The sequence below is a fragment of the Peromyscus leucopus genome, chromosome 10, assembly GCF_004664715.2.
Source record: "Peromyscus leucopus breed LL Stock chromosome 10, UCI_PerLeu_2.1, whole genome shotgun sequence".
Classification (NCBI taxonomy): Eukaryota; Metazoa; Chordata; class Mammalia; order Rodentia; family Cricetidae; genus Peromyscus; species Peromyscus leucopus.
The window spans coordinates 78,553,202-78,565,622 of record NC_051071.1 but is presented as its reverse complement, the minus strand read 5'-3'; the positions used below and the strand labels follow the sequence as shown (position 1 = coordinate 78,565,622).

The window sequence follows — 12,421 nt, the reverse complement described above, 5'->3', positions numbered from 1 at the left end:
TGATGCAAAGATGTGTTGCATTCTTTTATGTTGCATTTGTTTAATTCTATGAAGCTGTGTTACTTTGCCTGTCTAAACACCTGATGGTCTACTAAAGAACTGAACCACCAACAGCTAGGGAGGAGAAAGGAGAGGTGGTGGGGCTGGCAGGCAGAGAGAATAAATAGGTAGAGAAATCTGGGAAGAAAGACTGAGGAGCAAGAAAAGAAGGAGGAGAGGAGAACTCCAGGGGCCAGCCATCCAGCTACACAGCCAGCCACGGAGTAAGAAGTAAAGAGAGGTATATAGAATAGAGAAAGATAAAAGCCCAGAGGCAAAAGGTAAATGGGATAAGTTAAGAAAAACTGGCTAGAAACAAGCCAAGCTAAGACTGGGCATTCATAAGTAAGAATGTGCCTCTGTATGGTTGATTTGGGAGCTGGGTGGTGGCAGGCCCCCAAAGAATAAAGAGTAAGAGTAAAAAAAACCAACAACAGTTGTTCTCTGACTTCCATACTCATGCCATGCTATGCATGCTAAGGTAGGCAGGCAGACATGCATGCATATGCACACACATGATGATGATAATAAAATGAAACTTAAAAAAGATCAGTGGGTCTGTATCGCATACAGTTCATACAGAAAAATGGAAGAGTAGAAACACTCACAGAAATGATGATAGGAACTTACAATTAAGTACCCTAGAACCCTTAAAGATGGCCTTTCTAAGAACGACTTATGAAGTAGAAGCCATAAAGATTGATTTTAAAAATTCAAAACAAGGGCTAGAGAGATGGTTCAGTGGTTAAGAGCACTTGTCAAAAAGAAAAATATGATACACACATATATGTAAGCCATATCAAAAGACAACACTTAAGCTCCATAATATGGGCAGAGATTAGAAAATATAAAACAAGTACACACCTCCTGCCAGAGCCTACAGAATGTGAACCATGGAGGAGATGTGAAAACAAAAGGAGACTGAAGCTATTATTCAGAGCATTCTGAGGATTCAGACATTAGAAACCACAGATTTGAGAGACTGAAAGAACAGCCATAAATACACATACATATATTTAAGTTTTTTGTTTCTTGTGAGAGAGAGAGAAAGGGAGAGGGTGGGGGAGGAGAAGGAAAGGAAGGGGAGAAGGAGAGGTGGGGAGGGAGAGCAGTGTGAGTGAGCACACACGCACCAATGTGGCATATGTGTGCACAGATCTTCTAGCATCTTCTCCACAGTGTCTGTTGAGTCAAGTGAGCCTCTCACTGGACCTGCAGCTCAACTTTTGTCTAGACTGGTTGGCTAGAGAGTCCCTGCGATCCACCTGCCTCCAACCCTCAGCGTTGGGGTTACAGGTGCACACCCCAACACCTAGTTTGTATGTCGGTCCTGGGGATCAAAATGCAGGCCTCATGCTTGTGTGGTAAGCACTTTACTCACTGAGCATCTCACCAACCCCTGTCTGTCTGTTTGTCTGTCTGTCTGAGACAGGGTCTTGATGTGCATCTCTGGCTGCTCTGAACTCACTATTTGTACCAGGCTGGCCTCACACATACAGTGACCCTCCTGAGTCTGTCTCCAAAGTGCTGGGATTACAGGTGTGTACCCCCATGCTCAGGCACAAATAAAATATTTGAAGTTAACTCAAATACTCTTGAATACCAGCTCTTATGCTCTTCCAACTATATTTTCTAAATAAAAATCCTTCTTATCCCTACTATGTTCATTCAAGTTGAGCATTTCTGTATTTTTATACAAACAAAAAGCTGGCACTTAAAACTTTTAAGGTTTTTGCATGAAAATAAAGTTCTAGAAGCTGGACATAGTAAGTTGGCCTATAATCCTAGCACTGGAGAGGTAGAGGCAGGAAGGTCAGGTGTTCAAGACCAACCTCAGCCACATAGTGAGTTCAAAGCTAGCTTGACTTACATGAGATCTCAAAACCAATAAAAAAAACAAGCAGTTCTAGTGTCTTATAATCAGATTAATTTTTAGCAACAGCTTCTAAGAACAAAGAATAAAAGCATTGATGAAATTACGAAAATACAATTTGTTACGAGTGGTTAAAAAAAACCCAATTAATTGAAAACATAATGCCTGTCTTTTTAAGTGATTAAGATTTATACTTACAAAACACATCCTAATATCAAAAATTCTGGGCTGGAGGTTGTGGCTCACTCGTAGAGAACTTGCCCAGCACATACAAAGCCTGAGTTTGATCCCCAGAACCATAAAGGAAACAAAGAAACAGAAACTGCCGGCAGCAGTTGTCACATGTGAGTGTGAGTGCATTCTAACTGCATGCTAAGTCGTCCTCACACATCAGTGTCATCACCAGCCGGACCTCCTTCACTGCTACCCACACTGCACACCGGAAACCATGACTAGACAATGGTGTGAAGACACACTTTGTCAAAAGAAGAACTAAACCAAACTGAACATAAGTAACACTCTCCACCCAACATAGCAAAACCAACATGGTAGTTGTAGCATAAGATTATACCCAGAATAATCTATACTACTTCATTTAAAATCATAGTTATAAAAATTTTACTACTGAACACTTTAATAATGTAAATAGTAGAAAGTCACATGTTCCTCCTTCACACACTGATTAAAAGACAGACTTTTATCCCTAAACTTGACTTCCTTGAAGTTGTTCTTAAGGGAAATAAAGAACCAAGCTTGGGGGAAAGAACACAAAGATCCCAAACCGAGAACTTGGAGGACAGGCAAGCATCCCTGGAGGAAGCCCGGGCACACAGGTTTAGTTGTTCCCACAGTTCTTAGTAACCAGTCCAAGAGAGAGAAGGAAACTAGAGAGCCCCTGTGATAGACAAACTTGCCAACACATGGAAGTGTGAGTAGAATGGACTTCAAACAAGCTGTTAAAAAACACTGCAAAACCCAAGACAAGAAGAAGCCCGTCTGTCAGAAGAAAAGGCCTCAACTTATCAAGTATACATACCCGTCTGTCGATCTTATCACCCTGCAAATTATACGCCAAACATTATTCACAAACATTGCTTTAAGTAACCTAAGTCCAGAAAAATCCCTCAAATATGCTTAGTCTCTGCAAATCTAAGCCAATACTTAGTGAAGTTCTAATCTTCTATATAAAGATGGCACATAAGGTTAATTTTATAGCGTTGTGATTATTTATGGGGGTTAGACACCACCACCTTAGGCCTTCGAGTTACACAATCGTTACATTTACAAAGCTAAGATGCATCTGTGGCAATGTGGGCAGAGAGTTTTTACAACTGGCTTGAAAACAGTTGTTTTCAACAGTGCCAGGAGAGAGAGCATCAGGAATTAAGTAATGATTTGAAAATTGTAGGTTTTTTTTTTAAATTACTAAGAGACAAGTGATAAGTTGGCAATGGAAATAAACCAACTTAAATGGCATTCAACTCTCTGCCCATTATAGTTATTTTTAAAAATTTCACCTATAATTTCTATGAATAATGATATTATTTCTTTAGTAAAAATGCTCCCAAAAGGCCTGCACTGGGGTCAGCTCAATGGTAGCAGGTGTTTAGTAAGCATGACTGACAGTGACAGTGACAACAAAAGGTCCCCACAGACCAAGCGCAGTACTGGGGAAGTCACCCAGGAGGCCACACCCAGCACTGTGGGCAGCACCCTCCCTCTACTAGAGAGCAGGTGGACAGAACAATGGCTGCTCCATAACTGAAGTTTCCTTCAGGACTCGGGCTTTAAAGTATGCTAGAGCATGGCTTCAACTGCTCGGAAGCAAGGCTAAGTGCATGCGGGCAAGTCACGTAGTAAGAGACAGGCCCAGGCGCCTTGGCCAGCATGTTTCACCTGTTGTCATGAGATAGACAGCCGAAGGAACACACACGGCTAGCTATATTCGTCTCTATCTTGCTGGGCGTGTGGGAACTCAGACACTGGACATATGCACTGTACATACTGTATGTGTAATGGACTGTTACTTTTTTTTGGGGGGGGGATGACCAACTGCTTCAGGAGAAACGAGGGAGGCACATAACTACGACGTGCATTTATTTTACCTTCTCTCCTCAACTGATCTGAATTCACTTACCGAGGAGAGAAAAATGACGGAAATGACCCCAGATAATTTAAGAAAAATGTAAAACTCAAAATATACCTGTGCCAAGAACTTGTATTTCTGTCATAATAAAGTCCTTATAACTAACTATGTGGCAGAACTATTCCTTTAAGAGTAGTTACTGCTCCCTTTCCACAAAACCTTCTCTTCTTCTCTCCCTGCCCTGGCCACTGACAGGACCACCTGGGCTCAGCACTCGGCAGCTCCGGGGCCTCACCTGGGAAAGGATGTTGGTGCACTGTTGTAGCAGGGACACCGGAGGGTTGCCGATGCTCGTGGCCAGCTGAACCCTGAGCAGCTGCTCCTTCTGGGTAGCGTTCCCCTGCAGAGCATGGGCGAGGGCCACAGCGGCACACCAGTTTGAAAGAGAATCCGTAGAAAACAGACCTCCACAGAGCAGCTGGCCAGCTGAGACTGAGTTACCTGTGGCTGCCAACAGACAGAAATGTTAGACACTGGCCATGTGGAATAACCCCAAACTCACAAGGTCGAAAGAACGGTTTTCTCCATGAGAGCAGCATACACACCAGGACGCACTATCTGAAACTTTCAAACACTAAGGGACAGGCGACAGAAAGGCCTCTCCTAAAAGGTAGACACATCAGAACACTGTAGGTATCAGACTCACGGGAGCAGCATAGAAAACTATCTTCATGGAAAACAACATTTCTAAAACAATTGGCACATTATTTCACTACCCCCAGCATCTTATTTTCATTTACAGAAAATATATCTTTATGATAATATCCTTTATGAAAATGATTTCGGCAAAATACAATTAAACAAACTTCAATTTTTGTCAACCTCCCATGTTTATGTAGTTAAAATGAACTCATTAAAGTTTCCAATTACTTGTGTCAAATTGCTCTTAAAGTTAGGAAAATAGCCATTTAAACACATCTCAAGTAAACTGAACACTGGAAAATTCATAAGTAATAGCTATACTCTATCACAGAACAACAGATCGACTCATTGAGTGTGACTAAGGGTAGGATTTATCTTCACAGTGCTAATTCTCTGGAGGTTATTACGGCCTGGGATTTGGGGGCGTGGTCTCCTGTGTAACTGCACGTGTGATCGTCACAGTGTCTCTAATGACATCATCCCCCCCACCGTGACCACAAGAGAGAGACAAGTAGACATTCTGTGATGCAGACTCAGATGCTGTCGGACTCAGCTCTCCTCCACCCCACCCCAGGCTTTCTTTCTTCCGGGGACACAGTGCTTGAAGCTAACACGTAAGCAAAGACTCGAAGACGAGCTTGACAAAACCACCTTTGACTGTCTGAATGTCAGTTAGAACGGGGTTACTTGCCATCAATAGTGGAAGGCAGGAGTGTTGCCACAATCTCCCCTTGTCCTTTCTGGTTTTTATAAAGAAAGCACTGGAAACAGTAGAGAACAGCGCAGCGTAACACAAATGGCTGCCTTTCGTTCACCATGGACATGAGAAGTACAACAATTGCTGGTCTGTCCAAGTGCAAAGAAAAGAAAGAAATGGAACATTACAATCCAAATACATAAACAAATTACCAGTCATTTTGTTGCCAAAATACCATAACCAGGACTCTAGCAACAAGTATTTCCTCCATCTTCATTTCACAAAGAAGGGAGCTGTGGCTAAGAAAGTAGTATGATTTGTGTGTCAACCGAAAGGCTGGCCGCTGAGTCAAGTATTAAGTACCAGAAGCACACGGTGTTAATTACTAATATCCTGATACAGAAGCACACCATCTTAATTACCAATATCCTGATACAGAAGCATACAGTGTTAATTACCAATATCCTTATACAGAAGCACACAGTGTTAATTACCAATATCCTGATACAGAAGCATACAGTGTTAATTACCAATATTCTGATACAGAAACATATAGTGTTAATTACCAATATCCTGATACAGAAACATACTGTCTTAATTACCAATATCCTGATACAGAAGCATACAGTGTTAATTACCAATATCCTTATACAGAAGCATACAGTGTTAATTACCAATATCCTTATACAGAAGCACACAGTCTTAATTACCAACATCCTTATACTATTGGACCATTCCACAAGAAACACACTGATCTTTAAGAAAATAAGATGGGTATATGAGATCCACTAACACCCAAACCTAAGCACTTATTTCCTCACAGGAACCTAGCATTTCCTGATTCTTACCTTGGGGGATTTGAAGGTGCATTCACAGAAGCAAAGTAGTCTTGGTTGACTTGGCAGCCTCGAATAACTTCAGATACAGTATTTATGGTCTGTCAAGAAAGAAAAACAAAAGAACACTATGGAAAGTAAGTTAAGAGGGAAAATCTATTTTCCAAGATAATGTTCCATCTTGTTCTTTGTTTTTAAATATCCAAATTTAGACATGAAAAGATCAGTTAGATCATTATCATGTTGAAATACTCTCTGGAGATCCTTTCAGGATGCTTTAGCCTGGCCTCACATTAAAACCAACCATCACTGGACATGGTGGCAGACACCTGTAATCTCAGCACTGAGGAATGAGAGGCAGGAAGAACACGTTTAAGGCCAGCCTCATTTTCATAGCATGTCTGAGGCCACCTGGGCTCTATGAGACCCAGTCTCATAACCAAAACCAAACAAGAGATTTGACTACATGCAGTTAGAAATCTCATGGAAACTAAAAGAATAATGTACTGTAAGAGGTGAGACTTAACCCCCCACCCCAACACACAAATCAGAAGAATGCTTTAGGATAAAAATCAATGGACACATTTAAAATACAACATAATGACCATTCAATTTAAGGATTAAGTTGAAAACAACTTTCTAGAAAGGATAATAGAGAAACTATATTTCAAAGGAGAATGTTGTACATGATAAAGATGTCATTATTATCAAATAAAAATTACTTTTCAAGATATTCATAGGTTCAGAGATGTACAAATTTGCTAACAGAGTTCCAGAAGGAGAACAGAAAAGACGTTATCAAGGAAGAGCAGCCATCCTCCTAGTTGAAGAGAGTGTACCCATAGCTGAAATGGTCTTCACTGCTAGGATGGGGATGAGATCCATAGTTAGCATCAATAGTTTTCAGAAAACTAGAAGTAAAGAGAAGATCCAAAAATGAAAAGGCAAGTTTCATTATAAAAAAAGAATTAGAATTCAAAGTGGCCACAGATTTCTTAACAATAACAACGGAATGATGTCCTGAGTGACAGTTATTTCATACCCGAGTTACCTAGCCAAATAGCAAAGCTGAAGGAGGGAATAATATTTTCACACATAAAAGAACAACAAAAGAAACTTATTTTGTTAATAACTTTCTTTTAGGAAACTTAGTAAAATGAGATAAAGAATCCAGAAGTAAGGGGAAAGATACAGGATGCAGAAAAAGAAGGAATTCAAATCAAAGCAGAAAGAAAAGAAACCCTAGGAGAATGGCAGAATGGAGTCCCAGGAGCAGAGCTGAGCAGCTCAACTACAGCTCGGATGGAGCAGGATGGAGCTGCCAGGACTGGAGTCGGGAGGATGTGCTGAGGAGAACACAGGGTGTACAGTTACACCGAGCTGTAAAATGAAAAAGAATGCAGTCATAGCTCATGTGAGAGTTAGACACACAACACACCCTCTTCCAGCAGATGCAGAGCTCTGCTTGGCTTAGCAGAAACAGTGCTAATGTACACATTAATGCACAGGCTGCAGCACAGTGCAGTGGCTGGTGCCTGTGACCTCAGCACTCGGGAAGTTGAGGCAGGAGCACTAATCTGGAGTTCAGGGCCAGCCTGTGCAAGAGTGATATCCTGTCTCATAAATGTTATATCTCTACATAAATCTAATTTAAACGCACATGCCATAAAATAATCTTGGCATGACAGGAAGAAGCAAAGTAAGAGAGCTGTGTGACTGGGGGTGGAGTAGGAACAAGACTTGACTTAAAGCAGAGAGAAATGAGACCAAAGATGGCTAGTTTTGTTCTAAAACTTTTGTTATTATTTGTACTTTTAATGTGCATATATTAACCAACAAAATATAATTTAAAGTTTTATGACATTTATTTATTTGTTATGCATGTGTGCATGTGCTACGATGCATATATGGAGGTCATAGGACAACTATGGGAATCGGTTCTCTCCTTCCACCATGTGGGTCCCTGGGATCCAATTCATCTCAACAGGTTTGGCAGTAAGCATCTGTACTGAGCCATCTTGTCAGCACCAAAAAAATAATTTAAATAAAGTATCTATATTTCTGGGAACTAACTTCTTTATTCTTATAGATAAGAAACAAACAAAAAAATGCCATAAATCAAGGTAAAAATTTTTACTATTCTTTGAGTCAGCCTTGCTGTGGGACATCTTTTTGTATGCTGTGAATATGTGATGCTCTGATTGATTAATAAATAAAGCTGTATTGGCCTATGGCAAGGCAGCTTAGAGGCAAAAGGAAATACAAGCAGACAGACAGGAAGAGGAAAGGCAGAGGCGGGACAGAGGCCAGCAGCCGTCAAAGGAGAAGCAAGATGCCCACAGACTGGTAAAGCCACGGAATACATAGCAAAACATAGATTTATAGAAATGGGTTCATTTAAGATGTAAGAGATAGCTAGTGAGACGCCTGAGCCATTAGGCCATATAGTTTGAAAATAATATAAGCCTCTGTGTGTTTATTTGGAACCAAGCAGCTGTGGGATGCGGGTAGAGATTCGTCCAACTGTGGGTCGGACAGGACCGAGAAAACTCAGGCTACACAGCATGTTGAAGGAGACTAAATAATTTTTTTTTTTTTTTTTTTTTTTTGGTTTTTGAGACAGAGTTTTCTCTGTGTAGTCCTGGCTGTCCTGCAACTTGCTCTGTAGACCAGGTTGGCCTCAAACTCACAGAGATCTACCTGTCTCTGCCTCCCGTGTGCTAGGATTAAAAGCGTGCACCACCAACCCCTGGCTAATATTTTTGTTCTTAATATTAAAACTATAAGCTCCTCTTATAAGAGGTCTGAAATGACCTGAGGATGGTTTGCTACTCACTTTTGATCCAGAAAATGCCACAAAACCATGTAAAGCAAGAGGTTTAAATCTCTGTGTTCACTTTTAAGAACACTGATGAAGCTGCCCAGGCCACTGAGGGTTGCTTACTGAAAAGTCACTGAGCACCTGAAAGATGTCACTTTAGAGAAGCAATGTTTGGAGGGAGGAAAGGAAAAGGGGAAATGATGTAATTATAATATCATTTCAAAAAACGTTTATGTATTTCTCTTAAATATGTTCAATAAAATTAATGAAAAACATTTCCAGATGATCAGTGTGGTGGTTTGAATAGGTATGGCCCCACAGACTCATGTGTTAGAATGTCTGGTGTAGCAGCAATCTTAAAAGTTCTTATTAATAAAATCAAACCCGAGCCGAGTTATTGGGGTCCATGCTGGTAGATCAGAGAGACAGGACAAGCCACAGCTATCTCACCTCACTGGATCCTCATCTGGTCTTTTCTCCTCAGACTGGAGGCTTCTGAGTCCTCATCCCAATGGCTTTCAGCTGAATTGCTGCTCAAAAGCCTGAATGCTTAACAAGCCAAATGCTCAACCAGCCAAAAGCCTCTAGTTTCTGGTCCTCACGCCTTATATATCTTTTTGCTTTCTGCCACCACTCCCTGGGATTAAAGGCTGGCTTTCTGGGATTAAAGGCGTGTCACCATGCTTGGCTATTTCCAGTGTGGCCTTGAACTCACAGAGATCCAGAGGGATTTCTATCTCTGGAATGCTAGGATTAAAGGTGTGAGTGCCACCATTTTCTAGCCTTTGTATCTAGTGGCTGTCTGTTCTCTGACCCCAGATAAATTTATTAGAGTACACAATATTTTGGAGAACACAATACCACCACATCTCCTCTCTTTTTGTCTAAAATTAAAAAAGCTTATAACTAATACAAGAAAAACTATCTTCAATAAGTATATGCAATATACAGTCAAGATTACATTAACAATGTCTAGTCCATTAACATTTGACAGATCCAGACAAAAAACTCCATTATATATATTAACAATGTCCAGTCCAGTAACATCTGATAAACTCAGACCAAAAATTTTTCATTACTTATCTTATTTAAAACAAGTAGTTCCTTTTTAAAAGTAGGTTCCATAATCTCCCTTTTTATCTTATCATATCCATATTTTCTCTTTTTTCTTTTCATCATAGATTCATTAGTCTACCTTTTGTCATTTTTATATCTTCCCCTTTTTCTTCAGTGTAGATTCGATGATCTACCTATTTATCCTATTATTTCTTTACCTTTTTTTTCTCAGAGTAGATTCAATGATCTATCTCATATCTATATTCTCTTTTTCTTTTTGCTTTCTAGGGGTGAAGATATCTTTAGGGAATCTTGAAAAGAAAATTTTTGGGTTAATCGTCAAGTCCTGTATCATTTGTCCATTCTCTGCATAAAAGGAAAGTTCAGGGCTTGTTTCAAGTCCTTGTTGGAGTAGTCTGTCAGGCTGTATCATCTCAGCTAGTCCTCTCGAAATTGTCCTGACCAGTTTGTAGTCCAAAGTCGATTTTTCCATGGTGTTAATCGGCTTAATGGCTTTATCATAGTCCATGTGGAATCATCATTGTAGGATCTTGTCATCTTTTTGAAGATTTCAAAGTCACTGTTAGACATAGTCATGGTTTCCTGCGGCTTTTTTTTTTTTTTTTTTTTTGCCTCCTCTGTGGTTTGGAGCAATCACAGTCTGATAAATGTCTGTCTCTAGGAACCATGAACATTCTACCCTAGAACAGAAAATCTTCACAGCAGTTTCTCCCCACCATTTGTCTTGCCAAACTTTTCCAAACTGACCTTTGCCGATGCTTTCTTGTAACACGATGGTCCTGGCAATTCTTCTCTGAACCAGCAGCAATAAACCCTTCGTTCCAGGTAGCAGCATCACCGCAGTCACCAACATGATGAGAAGGAGCTGGCAACGTGGAGCAGTAGCCACTGCTTCCATGGTCCCACCACTGTTTGTGGCTCAGTCCAGGCCAAAGCTTCCTAGGCCGGCGTCAAACTCGGGATCCTACTGCCTCTGTCTCCTTCAGCAAATCCAACGGGTGTGCGCCACCATAACCACCGGCTGAGTGCAGCTTGGGCCTGAGCTGGAGCTCACAAGGCCACAGGCAAACAGCTTTTTCATGAATTCGTAACACGAACGTTGGGCGCCAGATGTAGCAGGAATCTTAAAAGTTCTTATTAATAAAATCAAACCCGAGGCGAGTTATTGGGGTCCATGCTGATAGATCAGAGAGACATAACAAGCCACAGCCATCTCACCTTGCCAGTTCCTCAGCTGGTCCTGTTTCCTCAGACTGGAAGCTTCTGTGTCCTCATCCCAATAGCTCTCAGCTGAACTGTGTTGCTCCATAGCCTGAATGCTTAACCAGCCAAATGCTCAACCAGCCAAAAGCCTCTAGTTTCTGGTCCTCACGCCTTATATATCTTTTTGCTTTCTGCCACCACTCCCTGGGATTAAAGACTGGCTTTCTGGGATTAAAGGCGTGTCACCATGCTTGGCTATTTCCAGTGTGGCCTTGAACTCACAGAGATCCAGAGGGATTTCTATCTCTGGAATGCTAGGATTAAAGGTGTGAGTGCCACCATTTTCTAGCCTTTGTATCTAGTGGCTGTCTGTTCTCTGACCCCAGATAAATTTATTAGAGTACACAATATTTTGGAGAACACAATACCACCACAGTCTGGCCTATAGGGAGTGGCACTATTAGGAGGTGTGACCTTGTTGGAGGAAGTGTGTCACTGTGGAGGCGGGCTCTGTGGGCTCTGAGGTCTCATATCTGCTGAAGCCATGCTCAGTGACACAGTTGCTTCTGCTGCCTGAGGGTCAAGATGTAGAACTCTTGGTTCCTTCTCCAGCACCATGTCTGCCGGGACGCTACCATGTCTCACCATGATGATAACGGACTAAGCCTCTAAAACTGTAAGCCAGCCCCAATTAAATGTTTTCCTTTATAGGAATTGCTATGTGGCCAGGCAGTGTAGCTATGCCTTTAATTCCAGCACTTGGGAGGCAGAGGCAGGCAGGCAGATCTCTGTGAGTTCGAGGCCAGCCTGGTCTACAGAGTGAGTTCCAGGACAGCCAGGGCTACACAAAGAATCCCTGTCTTGAAAAACAAACAAACAAACAAACAAACAAACAAACAAACAAACAGAAAAACAAAACCCCAAAACAATAACAACAAAAAGAGCTGCTATGGTCATGGTCTCTTCATAGCAATAGAAACTCTAACTTCGACAATCAGCTAAGCTTAACATGTACACTATGGACTTGAAGAAAAGAATATGCCGTTCTCACGCAGTAAGTGAGGAAGTTCCCATAAAAACGGTTCGC

The 12,421-nt window shown here is 41.3% G+C and overlaps 1 protein-coding gene across 4 annotated transcripts in view; it reads right to left on the bottom strand.

Moving 5' to 3' along the window:
• Window positions 1-12,421, bottom strand: part of Uso1 (USO1 vesicle transport factor) — a 69,682-nt gene that overhangs the window by 17,739 nt on the left and 39,522 nt on the right. For 2 of the 4 annotated variants that reach the window (XM_028881913.2, XM_028881914.2), the window contains 4 exons: window positions 6,246-6,334; window positions 5,392-5,546; window positions 4,294-4,505; window positions 2,949-2,969 (listed from right to left, as the gene is read on the bottom strand). In XM_028881913.2, coding sequence (XP_028737746.1) covers window positions 2,949-2,969; window positions 4,294-4,505; window positions 5,392-5,546; window positions 6,246-6,334 — 477 coding nt within the window. The remainder of the gene's footprint in view (window positions 1-2,948; window positions 2,970-4,293; window positions 4,506-5,391; window positions 5,547-6,245; window positions 6,335-12,421) is intronic. The other 2 variants (XM_028881915.2, XM_028881916.2) reach the window with 1 other exon arrangement.